Source organism: Poecilia mexicana, unplaced genomic scaffold (assembly GCF_051168715.1).
Source record: "Poecilia mexicana isolate PSO_F unplaced genomic scaffold, ASM5116871v1 scaffold_4, whole genome shotgun sequence".
In the NCBI taxonomy this organism is placed as follows: Eukaryota; Metazoa; Chordata; class Actinopteri; order Cyprinodontiformes; family Poeciliidae; genus Poecilia; species Poecilia mexicana.
Window position 1 is genome coordinate 28,197,763 of NW_028263373.1, and position 15,223 is coordinate 28,212,985.

Here is a 15,223-nt window from a genome sequence, read left to right on the forward strand (position 1 = left end):
CAAGTCAAAACAAGTACAGGACAATATTTAAATTTTAATCAATGGCAAGAACACAAAAGTGCAGACCAGAAGAAGAGTAGATGAAAGGACAAGATTATCATACCTTCATTTTGTTTTACATAAAGCATCTTTGAAATCAAAGCAGCAGAATGTCTCCTGTATGGTTTACTAAAACATGTCTCCAAGGAATTCCAGCAAAGTCTGTAAAAAAACTCATGAACATAATCCAAACCTTATTGAATTTAAGATCACAAATTTAAAAAGTAATAATTACAAAAAGAAAAAAACAATTGCAGGGGGAGGTTACAAAAATGAATTTATAGAGTAGTAAGTTGTTGAAATATGTCTTGAGGCTGTTTTGTTATTTTTTACACAAGAAAGTTCAAGTTCTGCCACAGCATCATAACTTAATAAAAAGAACTGAAATCCTCCGGTGGCTTTTGGGTTTGGTGTGCAGAACCAAGAATGACAGTTTTATCTCTTACAAGAGTTTAGTGGAGGCTCCCCTGCAGCTACACGTAATGCTGTCATCACCAGGGTCAGAATGATTTTCTAAATGGTACTTTGCAAAAAAACTACATTCTCAGTGCACAATGTTTATAAGAGATACAGAGAGAATGGTTATGTCAAGATGGAGGATAAAAACATCATATGTCATGTTTTCTTAGAATTGTAAATTTATTTTTACTCATCAGCCACATTTGGTGACTTTGATATATATTGACCTCTCAATATGTAATGCAAATACAAATTGTAAAAGTGATTTTAAAAAATTAATTTATATAAAATATTTTTACATGGCTCTCCAATATAGGATGACCTAAACACATTATTGGTGATAATCTTATCACCAATAATATGATAATTAACTTAATCCTGGGATCACCAAGGATTAAAACTATATATTATATAGCTATAATGTGATATAATTATCATATTTTTCGATACACTGACTCCTCTGTGGAAAAATGGCCGACTACCTACGATCCCAGTTCCAGCTGTTTTATTTCATTTTTTTGAACGTGCGCCCTCTGGTGGCGCTTTTTCTGCCATTGGTCAGTAAAAACCAGGAAACTGCGAGTTTCTCCTCCCTCCTTCGGTTTCGTCCTGCCGCCGCTGCTGTTTGTGGTCGATGGCTTTGAGGAATCAGGTGGAGGGAAGCAGATAAACCATGTGACCCACGGTAAAAGTGGCTGCTCAGAGCCGCAGCTCGGATACCGACGGCTCGACATGGATGTCAACAACCAGGACTGGATGTCCGCCCTGCCGGAGGAGCTGTGGGACGTTCCCCTGACGGACCTGGCGATACCCGGTAGGTCACTCTCACTTCACACTGAACCTCGCAGGCTGCAGTAGGAGTTATCCTCTGATGTTGTAGATTATTTTTAATATTAATTCGGATTTTTTTTTCTTTCTTTTAAATAGCAGTTTTATTTATATGCTTGAATTTAATCGTCTTGCTATCATGCAAAATTCTTCCTTTTACAAAGCTTCGTTCAGGAATGGGAAGTCCTTTTACTCAACGACTGAACATAAAACATCCCTTATTTAAGTTTTCATTTGAATTGCTTGTGCTGTTTTACATTTATTTGTTATCTTGAAAGGGTTATTACTGTAGTAGTCTGCCATTTATTTGAAGTTTGTTCATGTTACTAGACATCCACTAGATCCGGTGGTGTTTAAATGCTGACATTTATGGGGTATTAAAAGTACAAGGTACACATCTTTGAAATTTATTAGTCTTTTTAGTTGTATGTTGATAAGTTGTTCCATTGTTTTTCTTCTGTTCTGATGACAATATGCATTTAACAAAGATAACATTTGCTCTCTCAAAAAAAGGTTTCCACAAACCTTGTATGACGTCATGACCTTGGCATCTGATTAGCATTCCTCTCAAAATGTCTCTTGTGTTTTTCATCCTGTTTTTGTTCCTTATTTGCATGTGGTTGTTGGTGGTGTTTTTTTTTTTTTTAATATCAAATCAAAAGCCTCTTGTATTTAGTACGGGTGGAACAAAATGTTCGTTTTCGTTGTAGCTGTTTTAAGGAAACTTTATCAACTCGTTGAAGAGGCTTGACATGATAATCAGGGCAGACTGGAATGGTCAAAGTTCATTATCAACACTCTTCAGTGTTCATAAAGATGTACATCACAACCAATCAAATTTAATGATTCAAACAGGCATATAACCAAATACATACAAACCCAACTGTTTATCTGCTGCTAGGTTAAGGTTTTTTTTAACAAAAAGAAAAACACCACTGGGTGTCATCTTTAACGGTAATTTTATTGAGAGAGAATTGTGCTCTAAAAAATGTCATTTGCACAAAAAAAAATTGAAAGTGATGAACTCTTGGTCATTCAAGGAAATAGAAATTACCTTTTGTTTTGAAGCCCATTATATATTTTATAATATAATGGTTTAGCAGTCAGATATCACCAAAAATAACTTCAAGTGAGACTAAAAATAACACAGAAGTGTTTCTTTCATCCTGCTGTTCCAGTTTGAGGTGACGTCATTTTACAAACCCGTTTCTCGTTCCTGGAAGTCTCAAATGTTGCGTTGGCGTCTCGTTCACAACAGGCAGCCATGATGCCATGAGTTACTGTCTGGACATAACGTCGCCCCTGCTCCGGTCCGAGTCGGACTGCTTCTGGCTCCTGGACAGACTTTTCTACTGCGTCACCAGGCCTCTCATCTTTAAATGGGCCACCACACAGGTACGAAGAAATGTGGAGTAACAAAAAAAAACAAAAAACGACCAGTCAACGTGTTCAGAGTTCATCTTCAAGAAAGGACGTCTCGGTTTTCATCTTCTCCTTACCCAGATCAAGTTTTAGAAACGTCACGACACAAACCTCAACGTGTTTAATGGAGATTTTATGAAGAGCAACTCTAAGCAGTGCTTAATTATGAAATGGAAAGAAAAGGACTGAGGTTTTTAAAGTTTATTACAAATAATGTCTTATTTAAGAGGTCAGACGCATCATTTCTTCCAGACGAAGAGGAATCTCTTTCTGACGGGTCTTTGTTTCTCCACATTCACTGAGACTCTTAATGAATCAAACACTTTCAGCCCCAGAGATTTTAATACCGTTAATCTCTTGGATCAAGACCAAGCCTTCCCGTTGGTCCCATCAGTAACTCTGTTTCCTCTTGAAGGCGTTCAAAAGTGGGTTATCTGAGGCGTTGGTTGGGTGGTTGAGACGCCGGGCTCAGTTATGGTTCTGGTTGGACCGGATCTTCAGGTTCTCCAGGCAGAGGGAATGTTACAGTAAAGGAACTGACTCGGAATGCCATGTGGCTGGTTTCATGTTTCCTGGCAACGGTAACCATGGCTCCACTTGCTTGGCACATCACTTCAAATTTTATTTAATCCCATGAAGTTATTTCATTTGAACTAGCCAAAGGACTGCACAGCAAATTGTAGGTAAATAAAACTATATTCACCTCAGCAGACAAGTCCATGAAATGGTGACAGAAACAGTTGGGGGCAAACATGGTCATTAATAATAATTGGATCAATTTTCTGAAGATGCCATCTACTGTTTAATATTCACTACCAGACAGAACCACAGGCAGGTATGAAGTGCTGAACTGGTTGTGTGTGGACAAAAAAAAAAAAAAAAATCAATTTCACTTCAGTTCGAAATGCTAATAAATGGATTTATAAACATGAAAGCAGAATTTTAGTAAGTTTTAGTTAATTTTATAAACGCACAATATGGTTCCTGTTATAGTTTTTTCCTCACTAATTACAATTTTTATTTTTATCAGTTGACAAAAACTAAAGTAACCTTGCTACAAAAAGCACGCCACACTTTACAGATTTTTACGTGTGAAATTTCACGAAATCCGCACATCGCTTTCCTTCCACTTCAAATCCTGGACTGCTTTGTGTCGATCTGTCCCAGAAAAACCCGACAGAATAGATTTATCTTTGTTAGGTGAGGAAATATGAAAATAACATTATTAGTGCAAATATTTAAATTGCCTTGATCTCATCAAGAAACAACCTTTTTTTTTTTTTTTTTTTTAAACTGATCTTACCTGCGGTACGGAGATGAGGGAGTCGCTGATATCAGCGTTTTGGAGCCAGAAGTCACATGACTGTCATGAAGGTTTTCAAGTTGAGATGATCCAAAGTTTAACAAGACGCAGATAGAGCAGAATGTGATCGTTTGTTCGATGTTCTCAGGGAGAACAGGGGCTGAAAACCAGAGGTCAGAGTTCACAGGCTGAGAACCACAACAGCGAGAGAGGACATTCCACGGAGATTAGAGAAACTGCAGAGTTGACTGATTAGTTTTTCTTTAGTTTGTTTAGTTTTTAGCTATTAATACAGCATCGTAGGAAATGTTTCTGGTATGGAAAAAAATTCTATATATATCGGATTTTACTTTTAAATTTTGGATCTAAATCCGATCAGGAGGCTGAATTCAAACATGGAGTTTCGTTCTTGTGTTTAGGACAAGAGCATCGAGGAGCAGCTGTCGAAGGGAATCCGGTTCTTCGATCTCCGCGTTGCGCACAAACCCAACGACCCGTCTGACGACCTCTACTTCACACACGTCATATACACGCACCTGACAGTTCTGGTGAGCTCCGGTCACGTCGGCAGCTCTCGTTCATCGCAGCTTCCCACCATAACAGGCTCCCGCTCCACAGAAAACGCTGGAATGCGTCGAGCTATGGCTGAACTCTCACCCGAAGGAGGTCGTCATCCTAGCCTGCAGCCATTTTGAGGGAATGGACGACGCGTGCCACGAAGTGTTCATTTCCCACTTGAAGAAGCTGTTCGGCTCAAAGCTGTGTCCCCGGAAGGTGGGCTCCCTCCTCCTGCTGCTGACGTTGGCTCTGAACACCAGACGCCGCCTCACCGTGTCCTCTGTCCCCCGAACAGGAGCCGGTCCTGAGCCTGCGGAGGCTCTGGGCGTCCGGCTACCAGGTCATCCTGTCCTACGAATCCCAGCTGGTGGCCAGACACCCGCAGCTGTGGCCCGCCATACCGTACTGGTGGGCGAATAAAACAACGGCACAAGACGTGATCCGCTGCCTGGACTGGAACAAAGACATGGGACGACCAGGTGAGTCGGTCTGCTGTGACGGCGGCGGATCAGGGACTTTGGAGATGGAAAACAAAATGAGGACATTTCCACCAAGTTTTTTTTTTTACATTTTCTAGAAAAAAACATTGAAATCTTTTTATTTTATTGTTTTTAAATTTTCTGAGATTAATCTGAAGCAAATTTGGTGAGCAAATTTTTGAATTTTGAAACTCAGAAATGTCCTTATTGTTTTTAGAAGATTCTTGAGATTAATCTGAAAATGTCAGGTTTTTTTATAGCAACTTTAGCAACTGTGACTTTTCAAAACATCCAAAAGTTGAACATCTTTGACATATGAAAGTCAGAAGTTTCCAAGTTTTTCTTCTTGAAAAGTTCTGAGATTCATCTCAAAAAAAAATTTTTTTTGGCAAATTTTTTACCTTTTAAGCTCAAATGTCCTTGTTTTTTCTACAAACTTTCTAAAATTGATCTGAAAATTTCTGTTTTTTTCTTGAAATTATTTGACTTTTAAAACTCTGAAATGTCCCTGTTGTGTGTACAAAATTTCTGAGATGAGTGAAAATGTCTGAGGTTTTTCTAGCAAGTTTGTGACTTAAACCATCGTATCTCTACAGACTGCAGAGATTCCTCGACCAGCCGCATTTTGTCACATTAAAATCTCAACTATCTCTTAAGATTTTTGTTTGGTTTCACGCGTTTATCTTCATTGCCAAATTTCTCAAGGTGTGAAGATTCACACCTTCAGTCAGATTGGGTACAGAGAAGCCAGTTTTCAAGTTTCGCCACAGATTTAGTTCTGGACTTTGATCAGTGGCGCCTCCAGGTGGAGAGATGCGGCATCACTCAACGTTTCCTGTCTCCACAGAGGGGTTCTTCGTCTCCGGCCTGAACCTCACGGCTCCGAGGTCATACATCGCCAAGAACCCGAAGGAATCCCTGCGGACGCTGACCTTCAGGAACTGGGAGCGTCTCAGGGAGTGGGTGGAGCAGCAGAGACCCGGGTCGGACCCCCACAGCCTCAACATCATAGCGGGGGATTTCGTGGGTCCGCTTCCGCTCTGCTCCCTGGTGATCGGACTGAACCACAAACTGCGACCGTAGACCTCCGCCCGTTCCCAGAAGGAGCAGCAGATTTAAAAAGAAAACCAGCTGATGTGTTTTGTTTTCTACCCGAGAACAGTTTGCATTTCTTACGTGAAGCCAAGTGTATGTTTCTTACAAGAAAACGTCTCATTCTTTCTCGGATTTGTCAGCTCTGATCTTTTAATCGCTGCAGAGTAAACACAGTATTTTTCTAAGCTCTTCATGGTTCTGAGTTCAGTCATTTTTTTCCTCCTTTCCTCTCTCATCTACTTTCGAACAGTTTCTTGTAGCGTCCGTGAGCAGCGGCGCTGATGATGACCTTGACGACGGCCGAGCCTTCCTCGGCGTTCACCTGCACGTCCTGGACGGTGGCCTCCTTGTACAACCAGCTGTGGACCAGGGCACACACACACACACACACACGCTCACCTCTTGTCCATAACGGAACATGAAACCAGCTGACCGAACGTCACGTTCTGACCTTAACTGAGGAGAGCTGAGGTTTACCCTCAGGTCCAGGATTTGCTTTCCGGTGGACTTTACGATCTCCTGCTCCACAGCTCTCTTCAGCTCATCCAGGCCTCGCTGCTGCAGGGCAGAGATGAGCACGGCACAGGGCTCCGAGCTCTCATAACTAACACACGCACGCGCATGCACACACACACACACACACACACACACACAATAGAAGATGTCAGCAGAGGCAGATTTAATCTCAGATTGCAAAATTTCCAAAGCAGAAACCGAAGCAGCTCCTCCTCCGCTGGGGAAGCGTAGACTCTTACCTGCCAAGCAGGTCGATCTTATTGTGAACCTCGATCATGGAGTCCAGCAGCCTGTGTGGGATCTGCAGGTTCCTCAAGACGTTCAGGACGTTTGCCTTCTGATTCACCGTCTCTGGATGACTGACGTCTCTGACGTGAACCAACAGATCCTGGGGCGCAAGAATGGGAAGAGAGTCTTTTTTTAAAAATATGTTTTTAACTGTGATAATCTTAGGGTTAGGGAAGGCCTCATCAACACCTTGTAACTTTATCTAGGTTCTGTTAATCTTCAAAACAACATTCAAAATGATGTGATTTAGAAGGCCACGTACTTTCGTTGAGCGAGTGTGTGTGCTAAAGCCTTGTAGAGGTGTTTTAAAGGGGCAGCATTATGTGCCTTCCATATTTCATCAGCATTAAAAGCTTGAATTAATCAAATATTACAGTCCTTTGCTGGATAAATAATGCAGAGATGGCTATGGTTGTTGATGGATTGTGCAGTTCTGGAATCAGATTGATCAACATAGCTGGTTTTTTGGAAGGACGATGACGAAACCCACCAGACAATGTGGTGTCTGCTTCCAATGCCAGCCTTACAAAAAGATTTCCTGATTACTCTTTTTTTTTCATGTTTTCCCAAAAACAAAGAGTGCTTACTGGGAGACTTTAATCATTCTAATAAATGAGCACAGGGCTGAAACGATTAATTGATTATTGAAATAATCCTTAATAAATTTAGCAATTAATTAATCGATAACTGGAAGCACATAGACTTCAAAAACGGCAATTTACTGAAAAAAAACTCCTAACATATTGAGAGCACTAATTACCTCACAATCACTTTCTTCCAAAATGCTTCCTAATATTTAGCCAAGTCTAATAAATGAAATAAAAGCTCGTCGTATTCCAGTGGGTGTAGAAGAAGAAACCGGACTCCCTACCGAGTGTATGATGTCCTCCAGGGTGGCGGAGAAGGAGTCGATGAGCTGGTGTGGGAGCTGGGACAGGAAGCCGATGGTGTCCACGTACAGAACGGTCATGTGACTGGGCAGCTGGCCGGCGTGGACGGTCACATCGAGGGTGGCGAACAGCTGGTTCCTGGGCTGCAGGCCGCTGTCGCCAGTCAGAGCTTTGATCAGAGTGGTTTTTCCTGAACAGATGGAAATAATTAATAATAATAATAATAATAACTGACACGGATACGAGCAAAAACGAATGAGAACGATGTGCCCGAGACTTTCCGAGTGGCGTCTCCAGGCTCTCACCACAGTTGGTGTATCCCAGCACGGACACGATGGGGAACTCCCTGTGTTTCCGCTGAGACCGCAGCAGGTGCCTCTTTCTGCGAAGTTTCTCCAGGGCCGAGCGGATCCTCGTCTCCCGCTCCTTCAGCAGCCTCTGCTGGACTTCATACAGCGTCTCCCCTGGAAGAACCGAGCAGGAAGGGTCAGTCGGGTCTTTAGTCGATGTGGCGGATCGCTGGCTGTCTCAGGGCTGCATCACCTGAGCCTCCGATGTACCTCGCTCCCCCGCCCTGCTGATCCAAATCCGCCATGTCGTTTTTTAGACGAGACCTGCAGGTGGAACAGAAAGCGGGTTTTACCGCGGAAAGACGGCAAAAAGAGCACACTAAGACGTTAAGAGTGCAACAAAGGCGACGAGGCTAAATGCAACTTTATATTTTCCTGCCCAACTTCCAAACTTTACCAGAATCAAGTTTCCACAGTTTTCAATATTTTATTACCAAATTTTTTAAAAGTATAAATTAGGGGTGGGCATTTATTTTTGTTGATCAATTGCTCAGTTTTTTTTTGTGTGTTTTTTTTTTATTTATTTTTTTTTTTATTATTATTATTATTTTTTTACTCTTACTTGAGTAATTTCTTGGACGGCTACTTTTTACTTTTGAGTTAAAAAATATGTTGAAGTAGTTCTACTCTCACTTCGGTCTCATTTTTGGGTTTTCTAACAGATGGATGGAAAACTGGATAAATGGTGGGCAGATTGACTGATAATGGACAAACAGATGTACAGGCACCCACTGTTATCAGCACGAATGTTCTTCTACCTTCATGATCACTCAGTGTGAGAACCCCGACACACAGGTAGTGACATGAAGTGTGATATCACCTCAGTAAGGGGATCTCTGCCAGTGAGATCTGGAGCTTGGCCTCTTTGGTTCTGGCGTTGCAGCGGAAGATGTGGAGAACAACAGAGTACCTGTCAAAGACCTTCACCCCCCAGGTTTCCTCGAACTCCCTCTGATGTTGGATTTGGAGACAAGAGGCATCAGTAAGTCTAATGAACCACTCAGCACGGTCAGTTCCACGCAGTCTCACCTCAGACACAGAGGACAGGCGGTCCACATTGACGAACACAGCGGTGACTCCCGGGGTCTCCCTGATCTTCTCTGGACAGAAAACACATTTTCATTCAGAGCAGACTTCCCATCGGACAGGACTGATGAGAGGCCGGTAGTACCTGTAAGAAGCTGGAAGTTTCCCTTTCCAAATATCTTCTTCTTCTCTGGTGTCTTCGTGGAGAGAATGATCTTATCCACCACTGTCCAGTTGTCCAAGGTGTTCACCAGTCCCTCGGCCTCGGCCATCATCAGCTCAGCTGTAAATTAAACACACAGCGAAGTAAAAACCCTCTGAGGAACCGCCTTGTTCAACTGCGCGTGCTGGACTCGTCATACCTGTGGTCAGGTACTGCTTTCTGCTCCCCCACTTCACATCCGGGTGGACGATAAACACCCTGTGTTGTCCCTGTCCGATCCCCGCAGGGACATGCTGCTGGAACAGCTCCTCCACCTCCGTCTCCTCCAGGAGGTCTCCATCTTCTTCCTCCTCCTCCTCCTCTGTGTGTGAACTGCTGCCGAGGTCTTTCCAGTTCTTCAGGCTGGAGGCGGAGAGCGCCAGGGACCTGCTGGACTGAAGGACGGGCAGCTGTCCTCGGTGAGACGGGGGGAGAAGCCTGCAGGCGGCTGCGGGTCTCTGACAGCTCCGTGGGAAGAGAGGCAGTCGCGAATGAACGAACCTCAGAGTCTTCATTCTGCCTCGGGAGGTTTTATCACCGACACATGATGCGAAACGCTGTTGGTGCAGGTCAGCGTGGACTGTTTACCTCTTTCAAGCTGACACTTATTCTCCCGGCGCTTTCAAAGTAGCGGTGATGCACTGCCACCTACTGGCGCGGCGGCTCTTTAATTTAGACACGGGACAGAAACAGTGGCGGTTTGTTGAATGAACGCTGCCTGCAACTAAGTTACATTTACTCAGTTACATAATTGAATATCTGTTTAATGTGCTGGAGGGGAACACTTTTATTAGTATTTTTACTTTTACTTGAGTAACTATTATGATCCATTGCTACTCTTGAGTAAAAATTCTGGATTATCTACACACTGTGAGCAACTTCACCAAATAACAAGCTTCGTTTAACCAAAAATTCACCACACAGACACACACACCTGCAGTTTTGGTCAAAAATTCCTACGTTTTATATTGAAAGAAGTTCATTAAAAAAATATTTCCAACTCATTCTTCCAAATGTATGTCATTTCCATTATATAAATTATTTCCATGAATTATTTTCATTTTGATCTTTAGAATACCAACATTTCCACATAGCTTCTTGTTTTGGTCCATGTGATGATGCAATTTTTAAAATAAATTGTTGTTGTTTAGGTCAGATACTCAGTACTCCTATTTTTTACTTTCACAAAATGTGCATAACGGTGTATTAATGACTATGTAATAAATTCATTATACTGTAATACCAATAACACAAACATACATACACACTGGTCTTGGTTTAACCAGTATGCATTCAAATATTTATGTCTTAGGTGATCGTGATGCCAATCTAAGATACATCCGTTATATCTTAACATAACATAAAGTTGCTGTTGTGTGAATAAATTGCACATTTATTTTTGAAAATCAGCACTGAATTAACAGAATGTCACAATTTGATCATAATGTGAATATCAAAATATAATCTGTAGAAAAGAAAAATCACCTTCACATGAGGTTTCTATAACCATAACTCAAAATATCATGTTAGCAGCGATGTTTTTTTTTATGAGTCCATAAGCATGGGAGACTGACTATAACCAAGAGCAGGTTTTGGTTACTTGTACAGGTAGATCTTTCTTTAACTTCATGATACAAGGAAAACTGATAAGGCTTGGACCAGGAAAAGCAACATAGGGCTTAAACTATGGTAGACTATATAATGCTGGGTCCCGTCGGGGCGGGGTGCTACAGGGCTTCTGCTCAGACTCATATAAAGCGTGAGGTCTGGGAATGGTTCTGGGGATATGTTCTTTTTGAAAAAGTCTCAAAACTCAATTCCTTGGATGAAGAAAAAGAGCTTGGGCCTCGATCCGACAGAGTTCTTGTGTGTTTTATGTGGCAGAATGAAAGATGGACATTTAGGTCTCTTTTCCTGAGTACTGTAGCCGTACAGTTGCTGTTTCATGCAACAACTGAGTCCACATCTACAACTGGTGTGATCTGAAATATCAAAGTTGAAATTCAATAGTCATATGCAATATTAACCATATAAAAATTAAAACATTTATAAATATATAAATATTAAAAAAAACTAGAACACGAAGTGTGATTTTTCATTTTTACTATGGTTTTGTATAAATCATTTACATTTTCTTTATTGACCACATACAAATATAAACACATACATAATATACCCTAGATATGGAAAAAAAAACCTATCACAATTAGTCAATTCATCTCTTTAGGACACTGCTTTATTAAAATTACCACTCAAATGAATCCCAGTCTTTGACAGTTTTGTGGGTTTAAAAAAAATCGTCGCTCACAGAATGGACAGTGATACTGTACAGATGGACTGCAGTGACACTTTTTCAAAGATGGCACTGAACGCCCCGTCTGAACCGTTACATGGAGCTAGAGGAAGATGGAGCAGGGAATCTGATTAATTTAGACTACGATGCGGAGACTACGATTTATTCCTTCTCACTAACAGGACGGTTTGGAACTGATCCCAAGGTAGCACAATGTGAGATAAGTGACATCTTCTTGACTTTTCAATATCTTTTTTTTTTTTTTACTTGAAGCCAATCAGTGTTCTGGTTTAGTTGATCAAACTAAAAAAAATGTATGCATTCTACTAAATCCCAGAGTCCCACAGATTATGTAGTAGTTATGTGAACATATGCGCAAAGTTTGAAAAGCCACGGCTGCCCCCACTGTTCGCCATTTACAATAGTAAACATCAGCTAACCGCTAACGTTTTCCCATTAGTGTTTAGCTAGCAAATCACGGTAAGAAACTCTTCTCAACAGCCCAATTAAAAGAGGCTTCATAATAAAAGCAAAACTATATGAATAAAAAGAAGGAAAAAAAAAGAAAACTCACTTTGTTTTCCTCAATGATTGCTCACCAACGTTGGAACCATCATGGTCCTGAGCCTCCGTCTTCATTTGATTCTCCTTAACACATGTACCACCACAATCCGGAGAGCAGCGACGTTTTACCACAGAAAGTTGTTTGACACATGTTTGAACTACAGGGTTCTGAGGAAGGCTATACGGCTCAGTTTTGTTTGGTCTTAAAGGCAGTACTTCCTCTAACTTAGTGCTGCAAGCTCGTTTTTTGGGGTTGGGGGGAAGTGATGTTGGGTTGGGGCTCAGGACAGATGTTACAGGACTTTGTGTCTGGGCAGAGGATGTAGGGGCCAGGGTTTGGCTAGGCATCTCAAAAGGAGAGTCTGAGCTCTGGTCAGAAGCTGGAGGAGTTCTTGTGCGTTTTATGTGGCATGAAAGATGGACTTTCAGGTCTCTTTTCCTGAGCACCGTAGCCGTACAATACAAACAGTGAAAGTGTTGCTGTTTCCTGCAACTGAGTCCACATCTATGAATGGTGTAATCTGAAACATAAATAGGTGACATTTATTAGATATTTAACAACCAATCCATTAAATATTAAATTTAACAAAACAATAGAAACATACCTCCATGGGGAATTGCTTTTTTAATATGTCCACTCAAATGAATTTTGAGCTTTGAAAGTTTTGTGGGTTTAAAAAATTCTAGACCACAAAACGGACAGTGATACTGTGGAGATGGGCAGCAACGACACTTTTTCACAAAGGGCAGTGAACGCCCCGTCTGAATTGTTATATGGCGCTGCAAAATGTGAAAAGAAAATGAAGCCAAATTTCTCCAATACAAGGAAAATTATTTGAAAACTTTACTTAAAAAAAACATAATAAACTGATTTACTTTGTTCTCCTTTGGTTCAGCCTCGTCAAGGTTGGAACCATAGTCATGGTCTTTGGCCGTCTTTATTTTATCCTCTTTCATACCAACAAGGTCCGGAGAGGGAAGAGGCTGGAGCTCGGATGGTTTCTCTAAGCGTGTGTGAACTGCAGGGTCCCGGCGCATGAGGAGAGTGTTGTTAAGCCATGAAGCCAGTACTTCCTCGAACTTTGCGCAGTTAGCAAGTTTTGTAGGATTTGGGATGTGGGTAGACCGTGTAGGTTTTGAGTCCCGGGCAGACTGTGTGGGGTTTGGGTTCTGTGCGGGCGCTGAAGAGTCTGAGGTCTGAACAGACGGTGTTCGGGTGTGTTTCATGTGGCAGAATGAAAGATGGACTTTAAGGTCTCTTTTCCTAAGTACGGTAGCCGTGCAGTACAAGCAGTGAAAGTGTTGCCGTTTCCTGCAACCGAGTCCACATCTATGAATGGTGTAATCTGAAACATCAAAGGGAATTTGATTTAGAATCCAATATTTACGTCTTAAAATTTACCACATACAAATACAAACACATATACGTACACACCCTACAGATGGGGAAAAATTGCAATCACAGTTTAAATGACTGTAAATAAAAACACCGTACCTAGATAGGAAACTGCTTTATTAAAATGTCCGTCCATGTGGATCTTGACCTTTGACAGTTTTGTGGGCTTAAAAAATCCTGGCCCGCAAAACGGACAGTGATACTGTGGAGATGGACAGCAGTGACACTTTTTCATAGACGGCAGTGAACGCCCCGTCTGAACTGTTATATGGAGCTGGAGGAAGATGGAACAGGAAATCAGATTAAGCTCACCTAAAAGTGTGGCTTGCATCCAATTCATACTCCTAAATTAGATCCTGTCTAACCAGGTAAGTTTCAATAAGTAAAAATGTATCATCTGCATTTAATTAAATTTAAGCTTAATGTAAATCTGAGTAGAATACATACTTTTGGTTGAAACCTGACCAAACGTCAAATTATTTCGTCTTCATTTACTGTTTCAGGGATTTTTTTTTCAATAAAGTTTTTTTTTTTTTTTACGTAAAAAAAATATATAAACCGGAAAAGACCTGACAGTGGCGGAGCCTGAGAGCGACTCTTACAGCTGGATACTTCGCGGAAACGCAACTCGATGCAGCCAAATAATAATAATAATAAAAAAAACAATTTAATACAAAAGACGTATTTTTATAATAGGGCTATATGCAAAAAGTTTAAGCTAGCTTACTTGTTGGTGTTCAGCCTCAGCATTGGCGAGAGGGTAACTGTAATCATGGTCAGACGCCTCCATCTTTGTTTTGGGCATGCGTGAAAATGGTCCGGAGAGCGTGTGTTTCTGAGAGGGGTTGCGACGTTTAAGCGTACTATGCGCATGCGCAAAATTTCGGGTCCTGAACCCGAGTTATGGGGATTGTTTTGGGTTCGGAGAGTCGTGTGCTTTTAGATTAACATTCACAGATAATAATAAAAAAAAGAAAGAAAGAAATTTAAAATAATCAATCAGACGTTTTAGAAAAAATATTTTTATTAAAATATTTTTTGACATTCTTTTTTTTTAAAAAAATATTGCATTTCATATGAAGAGGCATCACTGTTGAAACAGGGAATGAAGAGATGTTTTGCAGTCTCATCATCAAATATGCAATAGTTGTGTTGTAAATTAAATACGTGGTTCCACCTTCGAATAAACATCATTAGCCCTTAAGTATGAACATTTTCGTGCAGTAGAAAAGCCCATAAAGTTTGTGCTATTCTTTCCTAAAATAGAGAAAGGTTAATGCTGCATGATGTCTTAGGAAAAGATTCACATCCCTAGAGCTTCGCCTCCACAATTTGAGGCGAAGTTCTAGGCCTCAAATTGACTCTCACATATTTAATTTCCTTTTATGTGTAGAATATATATGTTTAATAAATTTTAATATTATTGATTTGTATTGATAATTGTTATACTCTAATGCAGAATTACAATATAGCATCAGAACAATAAAAAATAATTTTTAAATCAGAAATGTATCC

At 40.9% G+C, this 15,223-nt stretch overlaps 3 protein-coding genes across 3 annotated transcripts; 1 reads left to right on the top strand and 2 right to left on the bottom strand.

Annotated features, from left to right (window-relative positions):
• Positions 1-1,083: 1,083 nt before the first annotated feature.
• Positions 1,084-6,372, top strand: plcxd1.2 (phospholipase C, X domain containing 1, tandem duplicate 2). Its single transcript, XM_015004077.2, has 6 exons — positions 1,084-1,312; positions 2,585-2,721; positions 4,471-4,599; positions 4,670-4,825; positions 4,905-5,088; positions 5,936-6,372. Exons 1-6 carry the CDS (start codon positions 1,231-1,233, stop codon positions 6,169-6,171), a joined length of 924 nt encoding a protein of 307 aa, XP_014859563.2. The 5' UTR covers positions 1,084-1,230; the 3' UTR covers positions 6,172-6,372.
• On the bottom strand, positions 6,304-10,686 carry gtpbp6 (GTP binding protein 6). The gene is made up of 10 exons (XM_015004075.2): positions 9,616-10,686; positions 9,399-9,536; positions 9,257-9,327; positions 9,048-9,178; positions 8,421-8,491; positions 8,183-8,341; positions 7,859-8,067; positions 6,939-7,087; positions 6,635-6,787; positions 6,304-6,542 (listed from the first exon to the last, which is right to left on the bottom strand). The coding sequence occupies exons 1-10, from the start codon at positions 9,968-9,970 to the stop codon at positions 6,416-6,418; spliced, it is 1,563 nt and encodes a 520-aa protein (XP_014859561.1). The 5' UTR covers positions 9,971-10,686; the 3' UTR covers positions 6,304-6,415.
• A 140-nt stretch (positions 10,687-10,826) lies between these two features.
• Positions 10,827-14,722, bottom strand: LOC106928059 (uncharacterized). The gene is made up of 6 exons (XM_015004079.2): positions 14,436-14,722; positions 13,808-13,982; positions 13,189-13,658; positions 12,918-13,092; positions 12,323-12,833; positions 10,827-11,437 (listed from the first exon to the last, which is right to left on the bottom strand). The coding sequence occupies exons 1-6, from the start codon at positions 14,511-14,513 to the stop codon at positions 11,422-11,424; spliced, it is 1,425 nt and encodes a 474-aa protein (XP_014859565.2). The 5' UTR covers positions 14,514-14,722; the 3' UTR covers positions 10,827-11,421.
• Positions 14,723-15,223: the final 501 nt, after the last annotated feature.

Excerpts from the sequence above, each read along its gene's own strand:
- plcxd1.2 (XM_015004077.2), top strand. The coding sequence starts at position 1,231 with ATGGATGTCAACAACCAGGACTGGATGTCCGCCCTGCCGGAGGAGCTG. Across the intron at positions 2,722-4,470 it reads TTAAATGGGCCACCACACAG|GACAAGAGCATCGAGGAGCA; the intron begins GTACGAAGAAAT and ends TCTTGTGTTTAG. Across the intron at positions 4,826-4,904 it reads CAAAGCTGTGTCCCCGGAAG|GAGCCGGTCCTGAGCCTGCG; the intron begins GTGGGCTCCCTC and ends TCCCCCGAACAG.
- LOC106928059 (XM_015004079.2), bottom strand. The coding sequence starts at position 14,513 with ATGCCCAAAACAAAGATGGAGGCGTCTGACCATGATTACAGTTACCCT. Across the intron at positions 13,983-14,435 it reads CTGAGGCTGAACACCAACAA|CTCCATATAACAGTTCAGAC; the intron begins GTAAGCTAGCTT and ends ATCTTCCTCCAG. Across the intron at positions 13,093-13,188 it reads CTGAACCAAAGGAGAACAAA|CGCCATATAACAATTCAGAC; the intron begins GTAAATCAGTTT and ends CACATTTTGCAG.
- gtpbp6 (XM_015004075.2), bottom strand. The coding sequence starts at position 9,970 with ATGAAGACTCTGAGGTTCGTTCATTCGCGACTGCCTCTCTTCCCACGG. Across the intron at positions 8,492-9,047 it reads GCAGAGATCCCCTTACTGAG|GTCTCGTCTAAAAAACGACA; the intron begins GTGATATCACAC and ends TTCCACCTGCAG. Across the intron at positions 6,788-6,938 it reads AAGATCGACCTGCTTGGCAG|TTATGAGAGCTCGGAGCCCT; the intron begins GTAAGAGTCTAC and ends TGCGTGTGTTAG.